This window comes from Neopelma chrysocephalum, unplaced genomic scaffold, assembly GCF_003984885.1.
Source record: "Neopelma chrysocephalum unplaced genomic scaffold, ASM398488v2 Primary Assembly neopelma1_60, whole genome shotgun sequence".
Lineage (NCBI taxonomy): Eukaryota > Metazoa > Chordata > Aves > Passeriformes > Pipridae > Neopelma > Neopelma chrysocephalum.
Genome location: NW_020897715.1, coordinates 11,083,023 through 11,110,419, shown reverse-complemented (window position 1 = coordinate 11,110,419; position 27,397 = coordinate 11,083,023). Strand labels below are relative to the sequence as shown.

The 27,397-nt window shown below is 46.3% G+C and overlaps 2 protein-coding genes across 3 annotated transcripts in view; one reads left to right on the top strand and one right to left on the bottom strand.

The window, feature by feature from the left end:
• The window catches only part of NME7 (NME/NM23 family member 7), a 96,774-nt gene extending 86,376 nt beyond the window's left edge, over window positions 1-10,398 (top strand). For both annotated transcript variants that reach the window (XM_027681102.1, XM_027681103.1), the window contains exon 12: window positions 10,135-10,398. In XM_027681102.1, the coding sequence (XP_027536903.1) occupies window positions 10,135-10,167 (33 nt within the window). In that variant the 3' untranslated portion in view covers window positions 10,168-10,398. The remainder of the gene's footprint in view (window positions 1-10,134) is intronic.
• On the bottom strand, window positions 10,213-25,383 carry ATP1B1 (ATPase Na+/K+ transporting subunit beta 1). Its single transcript, XM_027681104.1, has 6 exons — window positions 25,083-25,383; window positions 22,375-22,503; window positions 15,151-15,306; window positions 14,228-14,412; window positions 12,259-12,339; window positions 10,213-11,617 (listed from the first exon to the last, which is right to left on the bottom strand). The coding sequence occupies exons 1-6, from the start codon at window positions 25,180-25,182 to the stop codon at window positions 11,351-11,353; spliced, it is 918 nt and encodes a 305-aa protein (XP_027536905.1). The 5' UTR covers window positions 25,183-25,383; the 3' UTR covers window positions 10,213-11,350.
• Window positions 25,384-27,397: the final 2,014 nt, after the last annotated feature.

Sequence of the window (27,397 nt, the reverse complement as noted above, 5' to 3'; positions counted from 1 at the left end):
GTTGGATTTTTTCCCTGTCACGTCTTTAAATTTCAGCTGTGCAGTGGTCAAGAGTAAGGTTGGGGACTGGCAGACTGTGCAATGTACCACTGGAAGCTCTTCATTCCCATCCTCAGCCTTGCACCAGTGAGACTGGCTTACTGCTTCTAAGCCTTTAAAGCAAACTGGCAATATCATCTGGCTATACAGATCAGCTATGGCAGTCTGGTAGATGGGGGCTCTCCGAGTTCTGGCACTGGAAGTTCAGCTGCCTGGATCCAGCCTTGGGGAGATGGGAGGTGATGCTGTACGATAAACGGTGACAGGACGGGCCAGTTCAGCAGATGTGTTTTGTCCAGGCAAGTGCTGTGGACGATGAAAACCATGATCATTTTCCTCATTAAGACTTGGTATTAACTAAATGCTCTGCCTAGAGTGAAGAGCTGCGCTGTGCCTGAGCTTTTGGAGCAGCATGTCTTCCACCTGCTGCAGGCCAGCTGTCCTTGGTCTGGCATTCCAGATAGTGCCAGGAGACGCACGCCTTATGCCTTCTGTCCCTTTGCATTTATTCATGGAGTCTGAGGGCAATGGCGCGGGGGGGATGTTTTAGCAAGCTATTCAGAGTGGACAGGGTAGCACTTTCCTTGAAGTGGGGAGGCATGCTTTCCATAACCATTTCTGTAAGAAAAGAGTCGTGTTACAGAAGTGCTCTGCTGGCTGTCAACTTGCATTTTCCTGTTTGCTTCTTCCTCGCCTGCCTGCTGCCATTGTCTGATCCTGTGGGCGTGCTGCACGGTGCTTGTGATCATCCACCCTGGAAATGCTTTTGTACCAGTCATGAGCTGATCTGTGGCTTGAGGTTATAGTGCAACAGTTTAGGATGGAAGGTATCAGAAGGATGCAGCTCTGCTCAACTAGTCTTTTTTGGTGCATCAAGGTGTAGTCCATGCAATTTAATAAAGCATGTCAATGAGTAACTCTCAGAAGCGTCAATGTGCTTAGTGTGGAATTTGAGTATGTCACACTCGGAACAAAGGTCTCCTGCATTGCTTGTTACCGATTAACTTGTCTGGTATTATGCAAGCTGCCTCTACCAGCTGAGAACTAACTCTCCCCATTCACAGAGCAGCCAAGCTTGTAAAACATTACACAGCAGAAGTGCATAGCATGGCAATGAACCTTTCACTGAGGGCATTCCAGCCGTGCTGCATTTCCCTCAGGAGTCTTTAAAATATTTTAATAAAGAAGCCATTGTTTCACTCAGTCATACAGCAATTTTGCAATGAAGTCTTTTATTAGTGGCCCATACTGAGCTGCATAATCCAGGATAAAATGCTTTTCAGCATCTCCAGTGAAAAGAAATAAAAATTGGACGAGTTGGGTAAGGTTGGTTTTGGCACTTTTTTTTGCAAGTTTTCATCAAAGCAGTAGCTATTTTTGTCAGTTGGAAATATCAATCTCTCCTGGTACAAAACGATTTCAAGAGAGGTCTGTCAGATAATGGTTATTATGGTTCAAATGCTTCTCCATTTTAACTTTCTGAGACTTTTATCCAACAGATGTGGGAACAGGTTGGAAAGAATCTGGAGTATAGGAAAACTTAATCTTACTTGGTGGTGTTTTTGCATATTGGAAGATGTTAGCCAGCACTGGAATGCTGTCTCACAGTGTTTCCTGATGCCGTATATATACTCGTACAGAGAATTAAGTAATCTCTTTGCCTAGGCCTATCTGAAGAAAAATTAAGAATTAAAAATATTAATAGTAGATGGATGGATTTTGAACACATGTTGCTAGTTTCTCTTTTAAAAAAATAAATTATGGTATTCTGAGGTCACTGGCACCTAATTTTGAGCATAGGTTGTATAATTATTATACTTGTGGACCAGACAGGCAAACCAAACTAGGAACTTGTTTAAACATAGTTGTGAAATAGTTCACCTCTTGTGCTTCCACTTCTGGGTAAAATCCGAGGTCCAATTACTCCTTGTTCTGCCAAGTCTGAGGTTTCTAAGTGCCAGAGAGAAGTTAATGAGTGTGAACCAAGCAGCTCCCAAACCTCTTTAAGTTTCACCTGATCCTGAAGGTAACCTGTGTGATAAACAGGGCTTGGCTTTTGGCATGTGTTTGTGTTGCGCTGAGCAAGGTAATTTTGTGGAGGGGAGGTCAAGGCGGAGGGAAGGCGTGGCAATTCTTGATAACTCATCTGGGGCCCAGTTGTGTCTTTGAGGCTGCTGCTTTCTTTCTTTCTCTCAGCATGTTTTCATTTTAGACCAAAAAGCCCAGATCCTCTTTCCATTACCACTCTTCCTCCAGCTGAAGCATAGCAACAGTAGGGCTGCAACTAATCTGCGTGATGGGCAGATTACAGCAAAGAAGAGAAAAAAGCCCAGGGGAATAACTAATACAGCAAAAGCAGTAAGGGGATGCTGTAGTTACACAGGTACATAGAAGCTCAGAATATAATTAGTTTCTAAAGCAAGGGGCCCTGAACTTTATTTGGGGCATAAGAGAAGTACCGTTGTCCTGTAGCAGACACTGTTGTGAGATGCATATAGATTTTTATGTGGATTCCTATTATTGACCTCAGCCAGTTGCACCTCCCACCTCTCTCAGAGATCAAATAGGCAAATATTGGTACTTCCTGTACCCCTTCCCTTGTCAGTGCAGCTTCCTTGACTAACTGCTGTAAACCAGCAGTAATTAAGAGGAGAGTTTGTCAGCTGTCTGCATTCGTGTGTTCAAATGTATGTGGAACATGGGAGGAAAAACCCAAAGCCAAACATATGTTAATATGATAGAAGACTGTGAACAAAATTTCCTGTATCTCATGGATGATAACACCATGGGATATCTTAAGTTTAGAATTTTGTCAAGCTCTAAAAACCACTTCGTCTTTCATTAGTAATAATAACTCATGATTCAAAGTGTAGTGTCATTCCAGTATTGGTTTTGTGCTGTCATAGAGCTGAGGGCTTAGACACTGGCTGTGTTGGTCCTGTGCTAGCAGCTGTGCAAACACAGAACAGGATGGCAGTGGTCACCTGAAAGGGTGTTGGCTGTGGTCTAGAGCTCCTCGAAGTCACCCAACCTCTTCTGGTTTCAGGAATAGCTGCGTTCTTCCTCTTCTTCTTTAACCCTAAGTTCACTGGCATATAGGCAGGAATGATGTAGCTACAGGTATATCTGAGATATACTGGTATATATAGGGAAGTCTCTGAGCAAGAGGCAGTTTTCTTAAGTGGCCAGAGTTGCTAAGTGGGCAGTTTTCCTTCCACATTGATGCCAGTTACTGCTGTTCTGGGGAGAGGCAGTGCACCAAGACTATCCAACCACAAACCAGGAACTGCAGGCTTCCTCTGGTAGCTGTCTTACTCAGTCCAGCTATTGAATAGTAACTTGATCACTGAGGTGTCAAGACTCTAGTTCTGTCATGATATTAAGTGGTTTAGCACTCAACAGGAGTATTGAAATCACAGAAAGCTGCTGAGACTTGAAACAAACTCTTGGCCTTTTAATACAGAGCCATTCCACAGGGGAATGGAGCTTCCTAAATTCGGTGACATGTCTCAGAAGGTACTTTGAGCACTAATACCAGGGGAATTTATGCCTTTAGTTTGATGGAATGTTTCCTATCAGCACAGCCAGCCACAATCAACACAGGGGTTTCTGATGGTGCACGGAAGACCACCATTGATGGTGCTTTTGGTAGTTTCTCTCAGGATATTTTGTTACTGTCAGATCTGTCATAACTTTTACACTGTTGCCAGATGTAGCCTTTTGGGTCCCGGCCAAATAATACCCTGCCGAACATCGTGGTTGCTCAGGAAGAGCTTTAAATGCTGGCTACCTTTTGCTTCATTTATTTGTTGACTTCTTCCATCTTTGCTTGAATCTGTGATGTGGGTGGAAACACACTGTTATCTCTTTGTGACCACTTCCTCCTTTATCAGCCATAATCTAGTAGCTCACGAGGACCATGACTGTCAGGGCTCTCTGAGCAGGCTGGAGAGCCTTCGCTGAGCACTGGCGATGTCTGTGGCTTGTATGAGCACATCCAAACCTAGCTTTACTTAGATACTTTATATGCTAGCAGCAGGGGCCCTTTCCAGTGTTTTTGTCCAGTGCTCAGGACACGTTTGCAGCTTGCACTGACGCTGGTGGTGCCTTGCGTCTTGCATGTGATCTGCACCTAAGCTCACTTGATTCGAGGGCATCCTACAAGACTTCCACAGGAGCTTCTGATTTTGAGGCAGGCACGCAAGATAAGTGTGAAGTGCAGAGGCAGTAATCCTCTGTGATTGACTCAGTGAGCTGCTTGGGATTCTTAGGAAAGCAGTACTTGCTGTCACGTTGTAGTTTTTCATGTGTGATGGGAGTGGGGATCTTACACTTTATTTCATTCCAGTGGCTCTACCAGGCCAGTGATGTGTTCTGATGGTTACCAAAGACATTGCTAAAGAAGGAGTAGAACTGGTGGGAGAGTCCTGGTCTAAAATGTTTAGTTCCTGCTACTGAGCAGTTAGTTTATGTCGTGAAGTGGGGAGATTCAGTGAACCTGCACCTTCTTGTTAAATCTACAAATATCTATGCTTCAAAAATCAGTGGTCTGGGTCAGCACAGTAGTTACGTATGATGTGAAAACAACACCTTGTTATTTTAAATAAGTTTTGGTGGTCACTTATTTTTCTTAGAGTATATCAGAGTAAACAGTATAACACTCACTTTATTGGTGTTTTGATTGCAGTGTAATGAACTACTGTCTTGTCCTCTCATTTCCATCCTGTTCGGAATTCAGATTTTTTTTATCTTTTATTTTATGGTACAATTTCCTAATAGCTTTCCTTACCTTTCTCTTCTGCTGTGTTTTCAGAGTTGAACATAACCATATGCAGCATTTGAGGTGACTGTGTTAAGAGCACACAGCATAAAAGCACAAAGCACTCTGTGTTACCCTGTAGTGTTTCTTTAATAAAATCTTCCATTGTGAAGTTGGGGGTTTTGGTGCATAGGGGATTTTGTCCCAGCTTTACTTAAGAAATTAGCTTTGATAGTTGAAGTGTGTGTGTACAAATTGTTCTGCCTTGGGCAGCCTGGTTAGCTTTATTTCTTACATTGCATGACACTTGAGAGAGAGGCAGGAGTGATGAACTTTCCCTTTTTTTTGAACAAACTTCCTGGGACTAAACCCTCTTCAGGTTTATGTGGAAAAGTAATTCCTTATTTTCCAAACACATACTACAGTGAGTAAGAAGGCTCTCTTTTTCGACAGCCATTTTTATTTCTTGACTGCTTGTGGCTCAAAGGATGGTATGAATCCATGGGGCTTTTGGTCTTTAATGATTTAGTCATGTGAATCAGCTGAGTGAACTGTAACTGGAGTGCACTGTAGGTGTTAGCAAGTGTGCTTCTAACGGCGTTGGCAAGTTCATGCTGATGTACAAATCAAAATTAATGGGCAAAAAAGAGATTTTTTTTTTTTCTACTTGTGACGTCAAACTGAGATAACATGTAAAAAATTATCAGACCTAAGTGTTTGGGGAGAGTGTACTGATGCTGAAATTTCAAGTCAGCAAAGACTCTCTGGATCACGTGCCTGGATGCAGTCAAGGAGATACAGTTTTGTGGTGGTTTTGGGGACAGGGTACCGGTGAGCGTCTGTCCAGCTGCATGGAAGGCACTGAGATTACTGACATGCTCTACATGCAAACAGGGATGAAAAAGACTTTCCCAGCTGCCAGTTTTGGTTTGGCAGAGATGAGGAAGGACTGAAATTGCCATCATCTTTCTGGTGATGGATGAGAAGTGAATCTGTGAACTCTGCATTTTTCTTGCTAGTATGTCTCCCTGTCAGCCCCCTTTCTTTTGCCATGAATGATACTAACAGGACCTCTTACCAAAAACAGCCAGGATACGGGAACAAGGGGGATGGACTGTGAATGTTGAGGTACCCTTTCAGTGCTGGGGTTTTCTTTGAGGAAAGCTGTAATGCTGCCTGTATGAAGTACTGGTACAGTTCAAGGTGTGCCTTGGTCTGTTCTTCTGTATACGAAAGCACCTGACTCCAAAGCTGCTCAGCAGGCACCTCTCATCAGCACTGCTGTTTGCTTTGTTTTCTGGGCAGAAGGAGAATTAAATTGTAGGTGCCTGTAATTCTTATACTTGAAATCTTCAGGACACTTTGTGCCTGTGCTGCGTCCTGCGTTAATACCAAGATATTTTTCTCTCCTTTGGAAAACTGTCTCACTTGATTTGCTTCCCTCTTTTTTTTAATTTTGCCCAACCTTTCTATGCTTTTATTCAGATGAATGCTCAGCCAGGGCATTAGACTGGATTTTGTTATTGTGTGCTGTATTAACTCCTGAAACTTTGGGGTACTGAGTGGAAGCGCTCAGAGGGAACAGCCAACTTTGTTTACCTGAGTTTTGCATAGAGTGTGTGTGACAAGCAAAACTTCACAGAACTGAAGCAGCTCTCACCCACTCCTCGGTGAAACAGTTTATAGGGTCAGAGCCAGAAGGTCATGGTTATTCACCCGTTGATACTTCCTGAGCATTATTGCTATTTGTCCCTGAATAGGAGCTAGAGAGGGCATAGCTGCAACGCTGTAGAGCAGGTAGATGGTTCCTGGGATCTGTAAGGGGAGTACTGATGTTAAATTTAATCCTGTCTCATCCCTGGGAAGGAGTGAGCACACCTGAATGTGAAGGGCATTTGGGTGGCATCTGTGAAATGCGTCAGATTGTTTTCAGATCTGTTCCTGGTGTGGGTTTGCCATCCTTGGGTCCTGTAAAGAGACCAGAGGTGTGCTAGGCTCAGAGAGGCTGACCTTGCCATTGGGCAAATGTGAGGCTTGTTGTTTTGTACAGACACAGCTCCCTTTTTTATGGTTTGTACTATGCTCAGACCTTGGCAAAGAGAGTAACTATTTCCTAAAATACAGAGTACTTTGGAATGCCTAACCCCAATCTGGATGCTCGATGCAAGTATCTTCAAGTTCTAGATCCCCTTGGAAGAGGACCTGGTGCTTTTAGAATGGGGGTTCTTCAAGCTGTCTCCAGCTGGGGCCTCATAAGTTGGGACACCCCAAATCTCTTGGTAATGCTGAAATCCTTGGTATTGGTTCTTCTGCATAACACCATACCTGTTGTCATGTGAGTGGGGTAAGTTCTGGTGGTTCTTGTCCAGCACTGCCATGCTCCCGAGGGTGAGGTTCTTGGAGAGAAGGATCCTTCCTGTGTACCACAGGTATGCCAGCTCTTAACTGGTTTTACTGGGAGCTGGGTGGAAGCTGACCCACATAAAGATAATTATATATAAAGAGAACATACTGGCACTAGTTTAAACAGTATGCGATACATAGTGGGCTTGTTCTGATGTCCGAGCCTTGCCAGTACAGTCTGTGTGGATCTTCAACAATTCAATAAAAGCTAATTGAGGAGGAAGAGGGTTTGTACAGGTTGTAAGTAAGCTGAGTTGTTCAGCCTGTCCTGGGAAAATGGGTTGCACAAAACCCAGGGCCTTTAGGAACTAAAATAGCGCAACACCTTTTTGTTGCTAATGGCAGGTAAGCAGACGTTGGGCAAGGACAGCGTTCACGTGTGTCAGTGTGCGCTGCAGGCACGGATCAGGACTGACCCCAGGGGAGGCTATGCAGATCTGGCCAAGGCAGCCCAGGCAGGGGTGGGGGTTGACTCAGCTCTATTAAACCTGCCCCATCGCAGGGAAATGGGCTGTGGTGGCAGCAGTTGTATCAGCACCCCAGGCTGAGGCTGGACACGGAGTTATTATCCACAAAGGAGCAAATTCCACTGCACTTGGCCTTTTTCTTTCCTGTTGGCACAGCTCCCCACACACGCTGAGGGTCGTGCCCGGCCTGTGCTGGCCAGCTGCCCTGGGCCAAGCTGGGAACAGAAGCCCAGAAGTGCCAGTGCTCAGAGCTGTAAAACTGGTAGCTGGTGTGTGTTAGTGCAAGTGTTTGTGCAGACACATCCTTAAAGGCTTTTGCTGTTAAATATATATATGTGTGTGTCTTTCTCTCTCTCTCTCTCTGCTTTTTATCTTACTAGTGTTTTTGTGTGTCTTTCTTAACTGTGAAATGCAGGTGTCCCATATAACAAGAAGGGAGATGAAATTCACTTTAATGGCTGCAATTATTCTTTACTATGTTGAGTCAATCTGGCAGAAAGAACAACATGTTCAAACTGGCAGTTTATAACATAATGTCCTATTAGGCAGTAAGGAAAGTGATGCCTTTCTGAGGAGACTGGGGTTTTACAGACAATACAGAACATATTAAAAGAAAAGTCTTGATGGCAAAGCATATTTCAAATTGAGTTGATGAGATGTCACATCTTGACCCCCTCCCCTGCCTGCAGCCCCCCTGTTCCCAGGGCTGTTGATCAGCCACTTAGCCCAGCAAGACTGTGACAGTACCAGTTTGTGAAAGTTCATTTTAGTATCAAGACTGTTGTGTACCAAAAGTACTGGTGCCACTGGGCAAGCTGGTTGGCCAGCCAAGAGACTACACCTGCTTGTCACAGGGGTGGGGTGAGGGGGTGGAGTGAGGTTTTTTTGGACTGTGGTTGTTTGGAATTTTTTTTAATAATCCTGCAGCCTTTTACTGCTTTATCTCTACTAGGTCTGACAAATTACTGCAGCATTTCTAATGGGAAAAGGGAATATATCAGACTGTGTGTCTTTTGCAGGGGGTGTTGGGGTACGGTCCTTTGGTATCAGAGTTGTCCTGAAGCCTGTGAACAGGTGGGTCTTTTCAGTGGGCAGCTGCCAGGCATGTGCAGCCCTTCTGCCTGGTTAATTAGTGATCTGAGCAGCCATCCTGCCTTCACTGATGTGGTACTAGAAAGTGATTGGGGCAGAGATGTTGGGTAAAGGTTTGTTTTTGCTTAATTTCATATGCAGTTGCTAAGACCTTTTCGACACTTGCTCACTGAAGCCAACACAAGCACTGTAAGTTTTCCACAGTGTTCATCCCAACCCCTGGAATAAGCCACTATATTTATTAATAGTTCATGCTTGGACTTTGCACTTACACAGAAAATTAAAAGGAGATAAATTAGCTAACCATGACCTGGGTCTTATATAAATAAAGCAGTTAGGGGGTTTTGTGGTTTATTTTGGTTGGTTGATGAGTTTGGGGTTTTTTTGTTGTTTTGTTGGTGGGGTTTTATTAACTGTCGCAGGCTGTGAACCTAAGAATTGATTTGTAGGGACAGTTGATCCTACCAAATGTTGAGCCATGCAGCAACACCCCCACTCCCCACCCAAAATGGTTACAGGAGGAGCCCACCAAAATGGCTCAGCTTTCCTGAAGCTCTTGTTGCAGATGGAGCTTCCATCAGGAAAAATTGTAGAGCTTTCATCACAGCTTCTTTGTTAAGTCCTTGCCTTGCTGTAAACATAGAACAGCAAATGAAACAGCTGAAGGTGCAATTTCTGCCAGCACCTGCTCCTTGGGAACAACATGAAACAGCTTAAGGAGTGCAGAAACCAGCATGGCCTGTACTGAAACCAGGCTTTTCCTTCTAGCAAATGGCAAAAAGCATCTTGCTTTTCTGGTATTGTGTGTTTAGATTAGGAAGTCTTTATCAAGCCGCTTGCTTTAGGGTAGTCACGTTTTGCCACATTACACAGAGAAATTCTTCCCGTAATCTGCATCATGCAGCATAAAGTGAGCCTGACTCCTGCAGGAACCCAGCTGCCATGTTTTGTCACATCTGAGCAGCCCCATCAGGCACAGCCTGTCCTCAGTGCTGGCCACTGGCCCAACAGCAACACAGTGGAAGTTGCTGCCGTGAAACTCTCTTGTGACCTCAGTGTGCGCCCTGCCTTCTGGCTACACAGCACACACTGCTGCAGGAAGCTTTAACCTGCACTGAGGATCAACCATTTTACTTGTGGTTATGGCTAGAACACATGGCCTGTGCCTCCAGATGTGGAGAGCTTGCAGTAATGGGGAATAGACTTCTTGGGTTCCTGACGGGGATGGCCACAGCAGCCTCTAATCCATGCCCGGGAGAGGGGATAACAAGTAACTAACAGACACCAGTGCTAATGTGTAACAGCTCAATGTTTTAGATGTTTCAACTCCCTTCCACTGAGGACTGATAAAAGTGTATTTTCTGTTTGAAATAGGTGCAGTACTTCTTCAAGATTCTGGACAACTAACAGCCTCCATCCTCACCCCCTGCAAAAGACATGCACACAGAACAGTGTGTTCATTCATTTATTTGTCCAATGTTTCAACCTGACTGAAATACAAGATCAACAAGAGCACTGTACTCCTGGCTATTATTACATGTTAGAACATAGAGTTTTGCACTTTAGACAACATTTAACACCATTCTATGGGGTACTGCATTGCTTTTATAAAGTTTAAAATAAAGTTTTATTTTCAAACATGTGACTTTGGTTTATTTCATACATTACACTTTCTTGCAGAAAAAATAAAATTGTACAACTGCATAAATATAAAATTCTTCCACCATGAAAATGGCTAAAACATTCAATAAAGACATTAGCACCACAGTGTGCGATGCCTTCAGCAGGAAAAAAAAAAAAAGAAAAAGAGAAAGAAAAGAAAATATACAAAGCAAAGAGTTATGCCTATCACTGAGTAAAGTGATAGCCTGACCCAGTCTCTCACACAGCATACAGGAGGATGAGGGAAGAGGTGGAGAGACAGCATTCACTACAAAGCACAGTACACAATCATCTATTCTCTTTATCTTCACTTAAGTTAGTTTCCCCTGCCACCCCTCCAAATAAAATACCCTAACACCACAGAAAAGCCAGAAGCCTTATGGAGTGCTGTTAAATATCATCTCACAGGTGGGCCTTTCTTTGAAAAGGAACAAAATAATGAGAAGTATCATGCCAGTTCTAGTCCCATTGAGTATTTACACCTTGGACAGCAAAAATCTTTGCTCACAAGAAGTAGAAAACAGATACAATACATGGCTTGAAAAATGACCAGAGTATGCACCTATAGTACTGTACACTAAATAAAATACACAAGGCAGCAATACTTAGGGGCCAGAAACACTGCTTACTACAAGTCAGTTATGGAATCATAATTTACAGTAAAAATGGGCATGTCCCAAGGCTCAATTTTGTTTTCTTTTGTCATTTACAGTAGAATAAATATTTGTCGCTATTGCTACACTTTGTTTACATTCTAACCTAGTAAATGCAGAAAGCTAGTGTAAAGCATATAGATTACGTGTAGGTCCCATACGTATGACAGTTTGTTCAAGACTAGTAGGTTTTCTTTTTTGTTCTTTTTTTTTTAACCTTTTTAAATGGCTAGGAGGAGGAGGAGGAGGGGGGAGGAAGAGAGTTGTGCTTACAATCAGCTGCTTTTTATGTCAAATTTAATATCAAAGCGTCCCTGGAAGCGGTCCTTGTCGCTGTAGACAATGTTCTGCCCGTAGGCCCTGCACTCCACGCGCACCTCCATGTCGTAGGTCAGGTTGGTGAACTGCACGGCCACAAGCGGCTGCAGGTACCGCGGTTGCAGCAGTTTGCCATAGTAGGGGTAGTACTGCAGGCCAAAGCCGGGGTAGCCGCCCATCCCATAGTACTCCACCGTGCCTATTTTGTCTGCATCTTCCTCTCGCTAGAGGTGGGAAAAGGAAGCACAACCAATGACAATCACCCACACTCCTCCTTTGGCAGCCCTTTTCCCTAGTGGCGTTTGTTTTCCAGCAAGACTGTGACCTCTGCTTTGGTCATCACTGACCCCCATCTTGGCAGCACGAGGATGTCCCAGTGGTAGAGAGGACAAGTCAGTGATATCTAATCAGTGCACACACAATAAGCACCTTCCTGCACACCTTTTCCCTCAGGAAAAGGGCCTTGCTTTACTTAAAACCACAGCCACTTTATGCAACTGGAAACTGCCACAGCTTCCTGTCACATCAATGCACAACCTTTGGCTAAAGTTTGCTCTTTCTCAGCTTTACAAATGCCAAGTATGAAATTTCTTCCCTGGAATCCCTTTTTCAGGTCCAGTACAGCACCTGAAAGCAAAATGGCTACTTTTAAGGATACCTTTAGCTATCTGGCCCTACTTTTACCCCCCAGCACAAACTCATCCATCAGTGGGACTTCGAGTAGCTTCTGTTCTGGAAGGGGGATACCCCAAGCAAGAACCACCCCATTTGTCTGTGGAAAGGCAGAGAGGGGTAACTACACTTGGACAAAGACTTTGTCATCCCCTGCAACTTCATGACTCTGCTCTATTATATTTCAACTTACCTTGGCAGTGCAGTGAACAGGGATGAGAAATTGGTTGTATTTTGCCATAACCTCAACAGGGAGGCTGTCATTTTCTGGAGCCTAGAAGAAATCCAGAACAAGGGGACGTTACAGAGTAGACCCTCCTCTGCAGACCAGAGTACCTTTGCAGCAGCAAAGGTCAGCAGAACTGAACACGTTAACTGGAATCCTTTCTAGAGCAGTTCCAGAGGCAATAGTTCCTCGTGGTTCTTGGGACAGACAAGTAGCGTAACACAACTAAAACCAGGAGAACTTAACCCAAGCAGAACTGTTGTCTGTTCTTACAGCTTTACCTGCTGTGGATACAAGCCAGTCAGGCTATTTTTAATTCTCTGGTGCCATTGGAGTAAGCGCTTCACAGCAGAGTACCTATAGCTAGCAGGGCTTGTGTGTGCAAAGCTCAGGCAGTGGCAGGAAGAGATGCACTGTGGAGGATTTGCCACCTGCCTGCCAGGTGTGTGCAGTCAGGACAGGAAATGCAGAAGAAAGAACAAAGAGTGGCAGTCACACCCTGCATTGCTGAACTTCAACACCACCTACAAGGAAGGACAAAAGCTCGGGGTGTCAGGGCAAGGTGTGAGTGCCAACTCTGATAGCCCAACCATTAATCCAGTTGGTCTTTGGTCTCTTTAAGTGCAGTAGTTTTGCTTGACAACCTTGCAGTTTCAGATCTGCTTTACACACACCTTGCCCAATGCAAGAGTTACAGTGTCTCTGCTGGAGCATGTAATGAGGAATATAAATACTGCTTTGGGTACACGTCATTTCTAAATGAAACATGTAAAGTCATTCCTTGACTAGAGCCTCCTGTCTAATGCAGTCTGGAGCTCTCCAGAGCTCCATGGCAAAGAAAAGAGGAACACACCAAACCCTTCACTTCTCCAGCCATCAAACATGCACACCTCATGTCATCTCACAGCCACTACATACCCAGCACAGCACATTCCTTCTAAAATGCACTCACTGTTTTCACCACAAATCAGATAAAGCAGAATTAAACTCATTTATTTTAGCATGGGACAGGCTCCACTAGAAGAAGAATGTTCCTCAGAACTTGTTAGCTAGACTGCACCATTCCCTGTTCTCGACTGCCCTGACAGATGGTGGTGAAGACAGCGTAGCACACCATTTGCACTGTTCTCCATCCAGAAGATGGAGTGGCAGGTTTTGCACACCACCTTATTCAACAGCACATGCTTTGACACTGAATTCTAGAAGAAATTTTTAGCATCTAAATGTCTTGGGGAAAAATCCCAGAAATAAAAGCCATGCATGTCCAGATTAACATCCTTCAGCATTACTGCAGATTTGCCTTCAGGTGCAGCACAGGGCAACCAGGTCACAGAGACATCCTATAACCTCTGGGAAATCACATTAAATAACCTATAGATCTCCTCACCGTTCTTGCAGCTGTGCCTGACTTTCAAATGTGGTTTACTCTTTATATAGCCTGTGTTTCAGTCTGGTTGTTAATATTAGCACTTCATTTAATTAAGCAGTTTTAGCAAGGCAGACAAATCTACACTGCCTGAGGAAAGAATGGAGTGGATCAGGGCATGACACAATGTACTGATGTTACTACAGATAGAGTTGGTCTGCGATGGTCCTATGGAATCATACAGTAATTTAAAATGGGGTTTATGGTATGAACAAAACAGCCTGTTACAGGAACTCCATTAGCAGGCTCAGAAGTTACCACATCAATAACCAAGAAGTTGTACTATGAGGTTCACTGCTACTTGTTACCATCTTGACGTGCACAGTTTTCACTGCTTTGTAATGAAAAGTGTTCTTAAACTCAATTACTTAAATGGTCTCAAAATTTATCCTCTGCAGATAGGGCTTAATGCTGATCTCTTTCCAGAGACTCAAAAGCAGGCACAGCAAATCTGCAGCCAACTCCTCCTCCTGATCAGTAGCTTCTGCTAGAAAGGGAAGAGATACTTGCCTGAGGTTTGAAGCCAATAATTCTGTTGAGCTTGACGAGGATGCATGGTTTGCCATCCCTGTACCCAAAGGTGGGATCGCTTAACCCAGAACAGTTTTCCAGCCATTCACGTTTGAATTTGCAGACCTTCTTCTGACCCTGGACATCATTATATGGTCCTCTCTCTTTGTAGTCAGAAGGTGTGTCTGTCACAGCAGGGAAATGAAAAGGAAACCATATGCATGTGATCTTTTGCTTGTCAGGAACAGCAATGTTTATACTTCCCAGTGTAGTTTAGATTTCCCCCTTGCCCAAGCAGTTAAGTGACACCACAGACCTACACACAGCTGCCCACCATGTGGGAGCTGGTCCCAGACCAGCAACTTTTCACGGGTTTTGTTTTATAACTGAGGATTCATCCAGAACACAAGAGAAGATTTGAAATCACCTGGCTCAGAGATTTTTTTTTTTTTGGTCACCTTTTACAAGCAGGTTCCCCTCAAATTTGATATGCACATATTATGAGGTGATAGTCTCATTTACATGATTCGATATAACCTATTAAAGGTTAACACTTCCCAGATGTTTTGGCTGCATCTCATCAAGAGGACCAACACTGGGTTTAGCAAAGTTGTGAGTAAAACCCCCACGGCTTTCAGAGAGAATAAGGTCAGCACCACATGCTTCAGAGAGTCAGCTGCAACTTTCTCCAAGTGAAATGTGGGAGCCAGCCATATAACCTCTACAATAAGCTGTGGTCTGTCCAAACAAAATTAATGAGCAGCCATATGACTGAAACCAGAACCTGCCAGTTTACCAACATGCTTCTGGCTGCAATAAAGGGAACAGCTGAAGACCAAGCCCACCACTGCTCACTCTCAGCTTCTGGTGAACCTGACACAGAGGCATCAGTCAGAATCCTATAGGAAACAATCGAGACTTACCCCCACAGTCCTGAAATACTATGTTTTCAGTTTGTTGATCAGCGCTGTAGTCCTTTAAGAAATTCTCGAGGTTCCTTACATACACATCATAACTTTTGGGATCAGCGGCAGTAAAGGAAATTTCTGTCTTTTGAACCTGGGGGACTTGAGTCAGTCCTAAGAAAAGCAAAATTGGGAAGAAAACATTAAGTACACCTCAGGGTTACACGGCCTCTAGGCAATACAATGCACACCAAGAACATAACTCTTAATAATAATCTCTGTTTTTCAGACTTACGAACTTCAACAAAACAACTCGAGCTCACTAGAGGAGAAGTTCGTATCTCCTCTTTCTAACAACAGTCTTGCATATTTATCACAATGTTTGCATTAGGTAAGCAGACAAAACCCACAAAATACAGAAGGGAGGCTACAAGTCAAGGCTCTCCTCAAAAATACCAGTCAACCACAGGTCCACTGTACATTTCCACCTCCTCCTCAAGGACAGAAGGGAAGCTGTCTGCATGCAAGACCAACCACACAGAATGTACATATCCCTAACAGGTTGACTTAAAAGCCTCTAAAACACACTGTGTTTAGGATACATCTGAGCTGTCCGCTCATAAACCCTTGCAATAAAAGACAAGAGAGGTTCCCCAAGTCAGGTCACTCTCTGCTAGCTGTAATCCACATTGCCTTTGTGTAGTCTTGTAGGATGCAGGGCAGGAGACATTTCCTCCCTCAGTAAACTCATCAGCCTGATAGCTGCCTCTGCTCTTCTCACTGCCTAAGTGGGTATTTCTGGCTGCAGAACTCATCTTCTGAGCTCTCTCATCAGAAGCTCATCACCAAGTAGGTGAGTAGGAAATGCCACTACACAGAAGAGTTTGTTTAAAAGACTCTCCAGATTCTGAACTGTATTAACTGGCTCTGCTTTAAACTTTAGGAGGATGAATAGAAAAATAATGCATGGAAAAGAGATTAGACTATAGACAAGAAATGCCTACAGATGATGAAAAGCACCAACTTCTTTGCCCTTCATTGTGGAACTTGGAAGTGGTTGTTCCTGCGCAATGTTTAGGTCACATTTTAATTGAATATATTGACACATGGCTAACACTTTAAAACTTAAGTAATGGGAACTGAGTTCATGCTGCTTTTATGGCAGCCACAGTAAATATTGAGGTCTTGACTTCATTTCAGTTTGTCATCTTCATTTTAGTAAGATCAAGAAAAGGAGCAGGGGAGCAGCATTTGCTTTGACAGCTTTCAGAACAGGCCTGTTGCCAACAAGTTCCTCTGGTGCAAAACTCCAGCAGCTTAGCTGGTTGGCCCCAACCCACAAGAGCTTGTGACTCCAGCAATTTTTCCAAAGCTAGTTGAGTGCTTCTGCTTAGGCCCTCCTCAAACCAACTCGCCACTCCCCCTTACCCCCCCCCACTACCCACTAACTTGGAATTTGTAACCTAGGACAAAGATTAGCTTTGTTCCCCTAAACACAGTTCCCAGTCACTAAAGATTGCGAGACATCCAGCAAGTAGCTCGGGTGCTTCCCATTTTATTCCATGAAGCAGCTTTAACTGCCCAAAACTCCCTCTAATACAAACAGACCAAGCTGAGTGTTAAAAGTTTAGAAGCAACTTACTATTCTACTAGCAAGATTACATCCTGCCTTCCAAAGTCATTGGCTTTCAACCCCCTTTCAAGCAATTACTTGTTTTCTTGCTTCACAAACAGTTATAAATATATATAGAATAAATACACCAGATTCAACTTTAGTAAGGGACTTAAATCCTATTCTGCCAAGCCTTTCTCATGTTACCACTCAGCTGGGAAGCAACAGGCTCAGAGTCACCTGAAATGGCTGTCTAGAATTGCAGGAGAGGCGGGCCAGACCTTGAGTACTCTCCTGGGTCTGCCTTTTCCAGAGTTCAATTTACAAGTGTGTCATTCAAGTGTATATATGCACAAAAAAAAAAAATGAAGAAAGCATGGTTAGGCTTGTTAAGTTTGGTCAGGCAAGTTAAGCTGTTAGTTTTGCTCAGCACCTCCCCACCTCTCTTTTCTGTCTTGGCCAAGGTAACACATAAGGGCACCCACACAGGCCTGGCAAAGGTGAAGTGAAGGTCAGCAATACACACCCTGTGGTCTGTAAAAGCCACCCAGAACATCCCTGTTCTCTCTTTAGGAGAGCCTGGCCACTGATAGGTACAGTCCGAAGCCAGCCCTCTGCCCATGGACAAGTGACTTGGCTGGGAGAACAGACTCCAATCCCAAAGTGTCCCTATCTTGCAAGTCTTCACAGAACTGCACTGAAGCCCAGGCAGTACCACCACACAGCTCTTCCAGTGGCCAGCACAAGGGAACCACCATTCCTGCCAAGTAGCCTGTGGCCATCACTGGGCTGCTTTCTGCCTCACTGGGGGCATTTGCAGGTACTCTGATGAACTAGACTAGACCAGGCTTTGGTACAGCAGTGCTTGCTTTGTTTAGGACAAGAGCAAAGTGGAGATCAATCTTCCCACTTATGAAGCAAGGAAGTAAATCTTCATGAAGATGAAAGACTTGTCATGAAAAATACATTTGTAAAATTAGGATAAAGTTATTACTTACTGGCTTCCACCACAACCTCCCTTCTGACATGTCTGCAACTGACTGAATGCAGAGCCCTAAGCACTGATCTATTACTTCCTTCTTTGTTTTCCATCTGTACATCCCATAGCCAAAATAAAAGCTTCCGTGCTGTTATCAAAGCAGCACAATCATTGAATTCTTCTTAAGCAATCTTGTGTAAAAAAACAAGTGTGTTGTATGATGACAGAAGGTAACCTCTGCAGAACACTAACCTTTCTGCAACAATCACCCCCACTGGGTAACTGAAGCAAGTAGGGACAAGAAAAAAAAAATTACTAAGCTGAGCCATTACAGTGCTACCTCCCATGGGCTGCTAGACATCCAAGTAAGTGTGTGGCTCCACTGAGTTACTGGCATGAAGGAAGCTCTAAGGGGCTTCATGTACATGAGGAAGTCCTATGGAAGAAAAGAAACAAAGCCTCAAGTGCTTTCACAGCCAGGAGTCTAAACCCTCTCCCCACCTTCAGACTACAATGTCTGCACACAGTTCCACATCTCATGTTATTACCACAGAGATGCACAATGGTGTCACATGTGGTGATGCTCTTCCTCCCACAGGAAGGAATCAACTTATTGCTAAAATACTGACAAACTAGAAAGTCACTGCAATTGGCTCTTAAGAGTTTCTTGCTGGGAAATGATTCCCATCTTCACTTGACTGACACTGTCCACATAAATGATGAGTGATGCCTTGACTTAGTAATGGACACCACTTTCTGTTGGCTTTCTGTGAATACACAAGGATATGAAACACCAAAAAAACCCATGTAAAGTCATTTGGCTTTTTTTTTCAGCTACAGTTCCACTTCCAAAAAACACTGTTGCAGATTAAAATTACATTTATTCAAGGTCATTTAAAAAACAATTCTCCATATAGATTTTATCACTTTAAGCTGTAAGAGTAAGACTTCAGGTGAATGTGTCCTAAGGGCAAAGAGAAAGAAACAAATAGTGGGAAGTCAGGCTTGTTATTAGGAATGGTTGTATAAGTCCGTAGTAACCTCTCTTGCTTCATGATACAATGGTCATTTCTAAGTACCATGTAATCTTGGTTCAGAATAAGTCTGAACACTCCTGGGATGACACAGATGACAAATTGAGTACGTCCTACCTCGCCCCACCAGCTCACTAAATGAGGATAGATTTTAAAAGCCTCCATACCAAGCAATGTCCTTCCAAGCTTCCAGTCACCCTCTATTTCATCCCCAAAGTGCAAAAAGCAGGTGCAAGTGTTCTAGAAATGCAGCAAAACCTGGTTGATAGTAACATCCCTGGAGTTGAGACTCAGAGATGTTTCCAAGCATAGGTGCTGAGACGACAAGAGATAGAAGCAAAGAAGTGCAACTTCACAGGAGGGAGCATGTGCTCCTTTGAGGCCTTCCTGCCACCTCCCTGCTGCTCTCCAGGCTAAATAAACCAAGTGGGGGACACGTACCAGAGCAGCCTTTTCCATGACGCACTCACTGCCCAGGCAGCACTTGAAGCAGGGACACCTGAAATCCCCTGGCGGGAGCAGGAATTCTTCCTTCCAGATACCACTTACAAAGTGCCTCAGGCAGCAGTGAGCTCTGTCCCCTGTGCCAGCCCCAGTGATGGGATAACCAGATGCTGTTCCATGGGATTCGCACCACAAGATGGCAGGATACACAGCCCAATTGATATTGGGATGGGGAAGGGGAGGAGGAGAATGGAGGATTATTTTTTAAACACTCAGTACACTGTTTAAGAGGCAATATCCTCATCCTTCCCTATTAGCAGGGTAAGTCCTCTGTGCTTAAAGCAGAGTCCGAGCCTGCAGCACACGTGGAACTGGGAGGTGGAGCTGTCGCAATGGCAGGGCTGGACAAGGTGAACTGCACCATCCCTTCCCCCACCACAAGACAAAAGAAGGAAAAAAATAGTATAGTGGAAAGGTACAATACTCAGCTTGCCCTGCAGTCCTGCATAACATTCCTGTTGTGTTCAATGCAGAAACCAATTACCATATTAATGACACTTGGCTACAAAAATAGCACTTTCTGGCTTTCAATGTTATACCCATGTCAATAACTCAATAAAACACCCTGTAGGTTCTGTTCCTGTTATGAAATCTGTTGTATTTCGGAACAAGAATGATATTCTAGCAGCCCCTACAGCATTTTTTCCTGCAAACCCTGAAGGGAAGTCTAGTTTCCCCTTTCTCAGATATTCTGGGCTGACACAACAGCCCAAGAAGGACAGAGCACTCTAACAAGAATAAAACCCGGTTTTCTGGCTTGCTAGAAAATCCAGGGCTTTATCAAGCTGCCAATATACTTACTCGGCTTGCAAATTTTCCCACAAGAACTAGGAATTAGAATTGCACAACATCCTATTTTATACAGTTAATCATCTACAGATGTCTTAGATCACAAAAAATTTAAGTTTGGTGCTCACTAAGTGCAGCAGTGAACCCGGTCCCAGGTGTGTTCATTGTAAGAGCAGCAGTTGTGCTTGCAGCACAGGGGAGAATCCTGCACAGCAGGAGAATATAGGCATTGCTGACCTCCCAAAGACAGCAGTGCAGCAACTCGCTACCATGTCCATCCCTCTGAAAGCCTACATCAAAGGGCTATTTTTGACTTGTGGTCTAATGGCTGCTGTGCTACAGGACAAGGAACATACTGGACATAAAGAGCCAGCCTGCACCATGCCTTACACCCAGCTTGTCCACATCTGTAGGAGAAGCTGTCGCATAATGCGACAGCTTTTGCCCTGCAAAAGGGTCCAGTGCTATTAATCTAATAATTATCTCCTTGAAGTTGTACGCATGTGACATTGCAGCTTGGTTCAAAGCCCTTGTTTACTGGCTGCCCACTGTCATATATTCAGGGAGCTGGATTTCGTTCTCCTTGATTTCAGTACATGTCCTAAAAGCTCATTACGAAAGATTCCAAATAACCTTTTCATTGTTCCTCCATTTTGATTCCTGCAGTACATGCTACAAGAGCGTCTTGAAATTCAATTCCTTTTCTTTGTTTAGAAAAAAAAGAGCCCCAGAAAAACTGGTGCAGTATGCAATTAAGAGATGAATAAAAGTCCTCTGCAGGTTGAAATCTTTCACAGAAATTTTACCAGAGTTGCTTTGAAATTGGATTGTAAACTGCTATTTCACAGAAAGCAAACAGTTTATCTAGAATGAGTAATTATGTGACATCTGGCTAAACAGCAGGTCTATCTGGATGAGACCCAAGATCCATGGGCTTCTTTGCTAATTATTTCATGTCTGGTGAGACCACTGGACTTCAGCTGGGGAAAATACATTATTAAGTAACAACTACCCCACCATTAGCCATGTTGGCTTTTCAGATGCAGCTAATGGCTCTGGGCAGTATCAGTGACAGTCTTTCCTGCAAATGTCAGGGTCCACTAGAGATGAAAAGACCACTTTCAGTGCTTAAGGCAGCATTTACCTCAGCCATGGTGGTACATGAAGAAGTGCCACACACTAACGCAGCAGTTCCAGTCTCTGTTCTGTCTTTAAAAAGTGCTGGTGGAAAAGTACTTATTTGCAAAAGATGATCCTTTGCTGAGATATAACACCATTTGGTGATGGCGACATTCATTCCCCATGTTTAGGGCAGAGATTCACAGCACTGCAGACGGCAGGGCTGTAAGACACAGTGCAGCACCAGAGCCAACTTCTGTAGCTACAAGCCATCAGCCTCACAATTGTCACTTAAATACCACTGTTATTAAAAGCTTCTGAACTGTTTTACAGAGCAACTGGAGACGGATCGTTAGGATCCCCAGTGCCAAGCAGCCTCAAGGTCATCTGTGATGTGGGAAAGCAGCAGTTGCGCAGCTCCCCCCCGCGCTCTGAGCCGCCGCTGGCTGCAGCGGGGATTGGATAGCGCAGCGCAGCCTGGACAGGCGGAGCAGGGAACCTGCGGCAAGGGCTACTCACTCCATTTGCCCCCACCCAAGGCAGGCTGGCCACAGACACTGCTAAAGCCATCATTTTAATTTTGAGCAGAGATTTCTTTTGTCTATGTAAAGACAGGTCATATAATAGCAGCTAAAAGACCCACCTTTAACCTCCCACGACACAGTCAACTGAAATACCCACTAGTGGAGGCTACCCCCACCTCTAGATCACACACTGTAGTTCAGTGTTGGATAATACAAGTCAGTAAGCACACCCAGAACTGGGGTTGTCCTCTTCCTCCTTGCGCATGCCAGTTCCACCAAAAAAACCAACATTTTCCCTTTGTCCCTTTCACTTACCCATGTGAACAGAGTAGCTATGAAGAAAGAAAAACTGAACTTAGCTTTCTCATACAGCCAGTTCCCAAAAGTGAAGCCTCTTAGCCTCACTCCATCACTTTGGCACAAAGGAAGGGAAAAGCAAACCAAGTTTAAGCTCCTCTCAGAGAGGAGACATCTTTCATGTGATGCAACCTCTAAATCTAGCAGGATTGCCTTCAAGCCCCAGTATTGCTAACACAGAAGGCTGAGAACATACCCACCCCCTACAAATATGTGTTGCAGCAACGACGTGCTTATTTCATCCTCCTTCTTGAGGTGAGTAACCAACCCCGCCTCCCCAGAACAGCTTGCACCAACTCAAACACAGGCCTCCTATTTAGTTACCTGGAGGTGCCACTCGATCCTGGTATTTGGGCTCAAATTCACTGACAGTGAGCAACATCACTTGGATGGTCCCAATGAATATACCTGCCAGGCAACCGTAGAAGATGACATAGAAGAGGAGGATCTTAACTGCAAGAGAAAACAAACAGAAAGAGAAATCAAATCAAGCCCTCACAGCAGTCGCATTTCAGGACAGAATTTCCCACCTTTGCCACTTAAAAGGAAGAGCCAGCACACTGAATTCAGATGTTCAAAAAACATATAGGTAACAGTGAGATTATGCCCTGATGCAGACAGGAAATGTAAATCACTCCGGTTGTTTGGGGGGCAGAAAGCATGAGCCCCTGAAAATCTAGAAATCCATGAATCAGGATTTGGGATTATAAAGACTAAACCACATTCCCTCGTATTTTAAAGGATCCCTTGGCTGACCCAGAAGTACCGTAGCGGGCTTTTGCAGCTGACAGACTGTGATCCAAGTGCCCATGAGCAAAAGGCCATACTACGGATGTGCTTGGGGTTCAGAGCTATTTCTGGGAGCAGTAGCAGTAAATGTTTCATTCAGGTTTACAAGCAATTGTAAGGCCTGATGTCTCCTAGTAATTCAAGCTATCACTTTCAATAAAGACAACAGGAACATAATTCAGGCCCAAATTAGCTCCAATACTCCATCTCAAATGTAGGAAAGTACTCATAATATGTCACAGTACTGCAGATTCACCAGCCTTGTGTGCCTACAAAGGCACTTTGGCACTGGTCATACCAATTAAAGAGTGAATAATAATGAAAGATTGGATGTAGTTTTGGTCTAAAGAGAATATCTAGAACAATCTTGGGGCAGGGGGGCAGAGGGTGGGAAGAACGGAGAAGAGACTGGAGATGCAGAATGGCTCAGATTCTGGTCATCAGCTACCAGTTTACAAGGATTATCTCAACTGCTTAACTGCACAGTAACATGCCATACTATGCATCACCAGGCTGCCTACAAGGATGAACCAGCCCATGCCAAGCAACTATATGCTAATCAGGCTGCAGGAAAAAGCAGAGGCCAAAGAGTACTGGAGAGTGAGCCTGCTTGATCTCAGACTGTCCTTATCTAGTTGCAAACAAAACAGACGTGGCTTATTTGAAGGACCTGAGGTGATGAGCGACAAGGAAAGGGGAGGAAGCAGTAGGTGGAAGTATTCCTCCTCACTCCCCAGCCCCATCATAAAAAAGAAAAGCGACCTCACTGGAGAAGCCTCACAATGAAAGCTGGCTGTTCTGGTCATTTAAAGTCTATGAAAGACAGGCAAGCAGGAGGGACAGCCAGCGACACAGAGGCTGAGGAACACTGTCAGAAAGGCACTCCATCCTCTTGTCTTTCTCTTGTGCACCAGAAGCAGAGGAGGCAGCCAGGGCTGGAGGGCAGAGCTGGGTGAAGTAACGTGGTGCTCCAGGAGTTAAAGCACTCTTTGGTATCCAGGCAGCGTAAAGCAAATGGCCGTGACGTCAGGGACGTGTGGAAATTTTTTCCAGAGCACGGTCATAGGAGGTGCTGTTGTAACAAACCAAACACTAATGCTGTTGTCTGCAGCGTAATGCCTTTGAGTTTTGTAACATCAAAAGGCAAACGCTGGGAGGTAGCTTATTTAATCAGGTTTCCAGCCAGGATGCTCTAAACGCCAAAGACACCTTAAAGGTCAAAACCACTCCAAGGTCTCAGAAAAAATGCAGTGGTCTAGGAATCGAGCACCACAGGGTTGAAAGAGAAAGCCTCCTGCAACAGGTAGGCTTATAACAGAAGAATCTGATCATCAGCCTGCAGATCGACTCAGCAAATGCAAATCAGTCCTAGGCAGATAGGCATGGGCACTCTGGGAGAAGGACCTGGTTCAGCCTCCGCGTTTGAAGCACTGCGCAGTTGCCTGGTGCCTCAGGAGCAGAAAATACCTATCCATGCGCACCCACAACCCAATTCTGCTCACGTAAAGATACGGCAGATGCCTGCTCTAGTCCGCACGCCAGAACTGGCGGCTCTGGATGTGGCATCTCTGGCTGATCCATTACAACAGGAGCTGAATTCAACATCGCAAGGGTGGCAACAGCAGCTGTGGTTGGCAGCAACTGGAAGACTGTCTGTTTGCATAAAGAAACTGTTAAAAGCCTCTGTAGTCTAAATGCTATTTGCACAGCACCCAGGGATACATCATGAGCATGTAATCAGGAATGCACATAGAGCCATTTCCTTCTTGCGGAGACATTAGAAGTCAATTGCTACCTCTCGGCGGACTAAAACTCGCTTGGTTTCATTTATCCAGAGAAAACACGAAAAAAAAAGAGAAAAAGCCACTGTGCAGGCTACAGCAGATGAGGGCTGGGAGGTCAGGTTCCCCCGACGGCGATGCTCCCTGGCCGGGCCAGCCACCGGGAAAGGAAGGAGACCCAAGGACGAGGTGCCCTCAGACAAGGTCGGCCCGACCCTGCCTCACCCCCGGCCCCACCTGGAACCGCACTCGGGGGGCAGCGCCCACCGGCCCCCACGTGGTCCCACGGGGCACCGAGGGGAGCGGGCAGGGGGACCCCCTCCCTCCCTCCCTCGCCCCGCGGGGCCGCCCCGTCCCCAGCCCCCCCGCCCCGGCCGCAGCCCCGCCGCAGCCGGCGGAGGCGGAGCGCCGGGGCCGTGCTGCAGCGCCCGCCGCATCGCCGCCCCCCGGCCCCGCACTCACACCAGCTGCCCCCGGTGCGGCCCAGCAGCTCCTTCTTCTCCGAGTTCCAGATGAATTTCTTCCAGTTGCCATCAGCGTCCTTGGCCTTCCCGCGGGCCATGGCGAGCGGCGGGGCGGGCGAGCGGCGTGGAGAGGTCTACAGCCCTCGGGGGGCGGAGCGGGCAGGGCCCGGCCGGGCTCCGCGGCACCCGGAAGGTGCGGGTGGGTGCGCCCGCCCCGGCGACGCCGGCCCGGCGGAGCAGAGCGGGGGAGCGGGAGCGGCGGGGTGAGCGCGGCGGAGCGCACGGGGCACGGAGCAGCCGCGCTCCCCGCGCCGCGCCCCTTCATATACACCGCGGGCTCCGCCCCGCCCGCGGCCCCGCCAATGCGCGCCCGCCGATGGCCCGGAGGAGGGGCCTGCCGCGGGTGGGGCGGGCCCCGGGGCCGGGCGGGGCGCGCTGGGGGCGCGGCGGCGGCAGGAGTGGCGGCGGGGCGGGAGGGGGCGGGGGGCTCTGCGGCACCGGCAGCGTGTGTCGGTGCCGCCGGCCCGCCGCGCACTCGAGCTCTGACCCGCCGGGCTGGGTTGCGGCGGGGCGGGCGTGTGTCTGCCCGTCTGTGCGTGTGCCCGTCTGTGCGGGTGCCCGGGGGTGCGCGCCCCCGCGGGACACGGGCACGCGCACCTCGTCCGGCCGTAGCTGCACGCGCGTGAGCGCGCGGGCCCGCGCACGTGCCCGCCTGTTCCCGGCGTTCCCGCCCCTCCCGCTCCCAGCGGGTCCCGGCTCCGCGCGACAGAGCTGATCGGCCAGGCGCTGCTGAGCATCGCCTCACTGCCTCCCCTCCTCCTGCTCCTGCTCCTGCTCCTGGCGGCCCCGCACGAGCCGCCGGCCCCGCCGCGCTCCGCCGGGCTCACGTGTAGCGCGGCAGCGGAATATCGAACGCAAACAGCACTCCCCTCTCGGCCCCGCTCCGCCGCCCGTGCGCTGGGAGCACCTGCTGGGAGGGGCGGCCGGGCAGAGGCTCCCCGGGGGCGGCGGGACCTCCCCGTCCCCTGTACCCGGAGAGGGGGGAAACACGACTCACACACGCGACAGCCGCAGACGCCCTTGCGGGGTGACCTTCAGGGCGCTGCACAAACGCCACTGCCGCACCCTCGGCTCGGCCCGTAGGGGGTTGGGGTTTCTCTGCAGGGACACCTCTGCGATCACAATTAACTACTGTGCCTTGATCCTATGGTACCATTACAGGACAGTTAAATTACATGTGGAAATCCAAGCATATTGGTTTTACCTCTGAATTTCCTATTGAGTTGCAACATTGTATTCCACATTTTCTTGCCCTTAAGCTACTGATACTTTAACTCCATCCTATTTTTTTTTTTGAGATCTGGGAATTGCACTGAATGGGTATAAGATGGGCCATTCCTTGGTACCACCTATCAGGTGCGTGTTCTGGAGATTACCTGCAAGAATGACCTAGCCTGGAATTGACCACCACCCTACCACCCAGCCAACCTGAGCATGTTCTTCTCAGGTCTCAAGAAGTGGCCACCATTGTCTCCTACCCTCCTTAAGCCATTAAAACTAGCAGTCAGGGGACAAGTCATAATATGGTACCCTTCTCCAAGTGATCCATGGCTACAAACCAGAACCAGCTCCTGAAGCAACTGAGACCTGATTTTTAGGCTGTCAGCCTTAACTTACTGCACCCACACCAGGTCCAGACAGGCCAGATACCCTCAAGGTCACACCACCATTCATGGCTGTGGCTGAGCACGGCCTCCTTAGCTTCAGGCATATGACCAGATTTCTCAAAGCTATGAAGGCTTGTAGGTTAGAGGCACAGAGAGGTCATGTGCCTAGAAGGCTGTATTTAATTGGGAGTGTCTGCTTTGCTGAATGCTCCATGATACATTATACATGATCAAAGGGAACCAGGTGTGCCACATGGATTTGCATCCTGCATTAGGAGAATCAGCTCTCAGTGGTTTTTGTGTGATGGGAAAGAACTGGTCAGCCACAGGGAAGAGGATAACTGGAATCTCTCTTTTCTCCTTGGTGTCTGGTCAGAGCTGGTCTTTCAAAGAGACCTGCTGATGGTGGGTGATAACAAAAGCAAACATAGACAGCAGTATCTGATACCCAAGTGATCATCATCTACGCTGCAGGGAGGACAGTATTAGTTACAAGTTAAGGCAGCTGTGATTACAATCAAGCCAATAAATAGATGAGCACTGCTGAAGGAAAAAACACCCATTTTTAACTTCCCAGACCTCAAGACAGTTGCTGCTCTCACCAACTAGTCTGTTTTTCTCAGCTGCTGGGATGCCCAGTCTGCAC

Bases quoted from the DNA above. Each gene is read 5' to 3' on its own strand.
- ATP1B1 (XM_027681104.1), bottom strand. From the start codon at position 25,182: ATGGCCCGCGGGAAGGCCAAGGACGCTGATGGCAACTGGAAGAAATTC. The intron at 22,504-25,082 runs GTGAGTGCGGGG...TTTCTCTTGCAG, and splicing joins CCGCACCGGGGGCAGCTGGT to TTAAGATCCTCCTCTTCTAT. The intron at 15,307-22,374 runs GTAACTAAATAG...TGCTTTTCTTAG, and splicing joins GGATCGAGTGGCACCTCCAG to GACTGACTCAAGTCCCCCAG.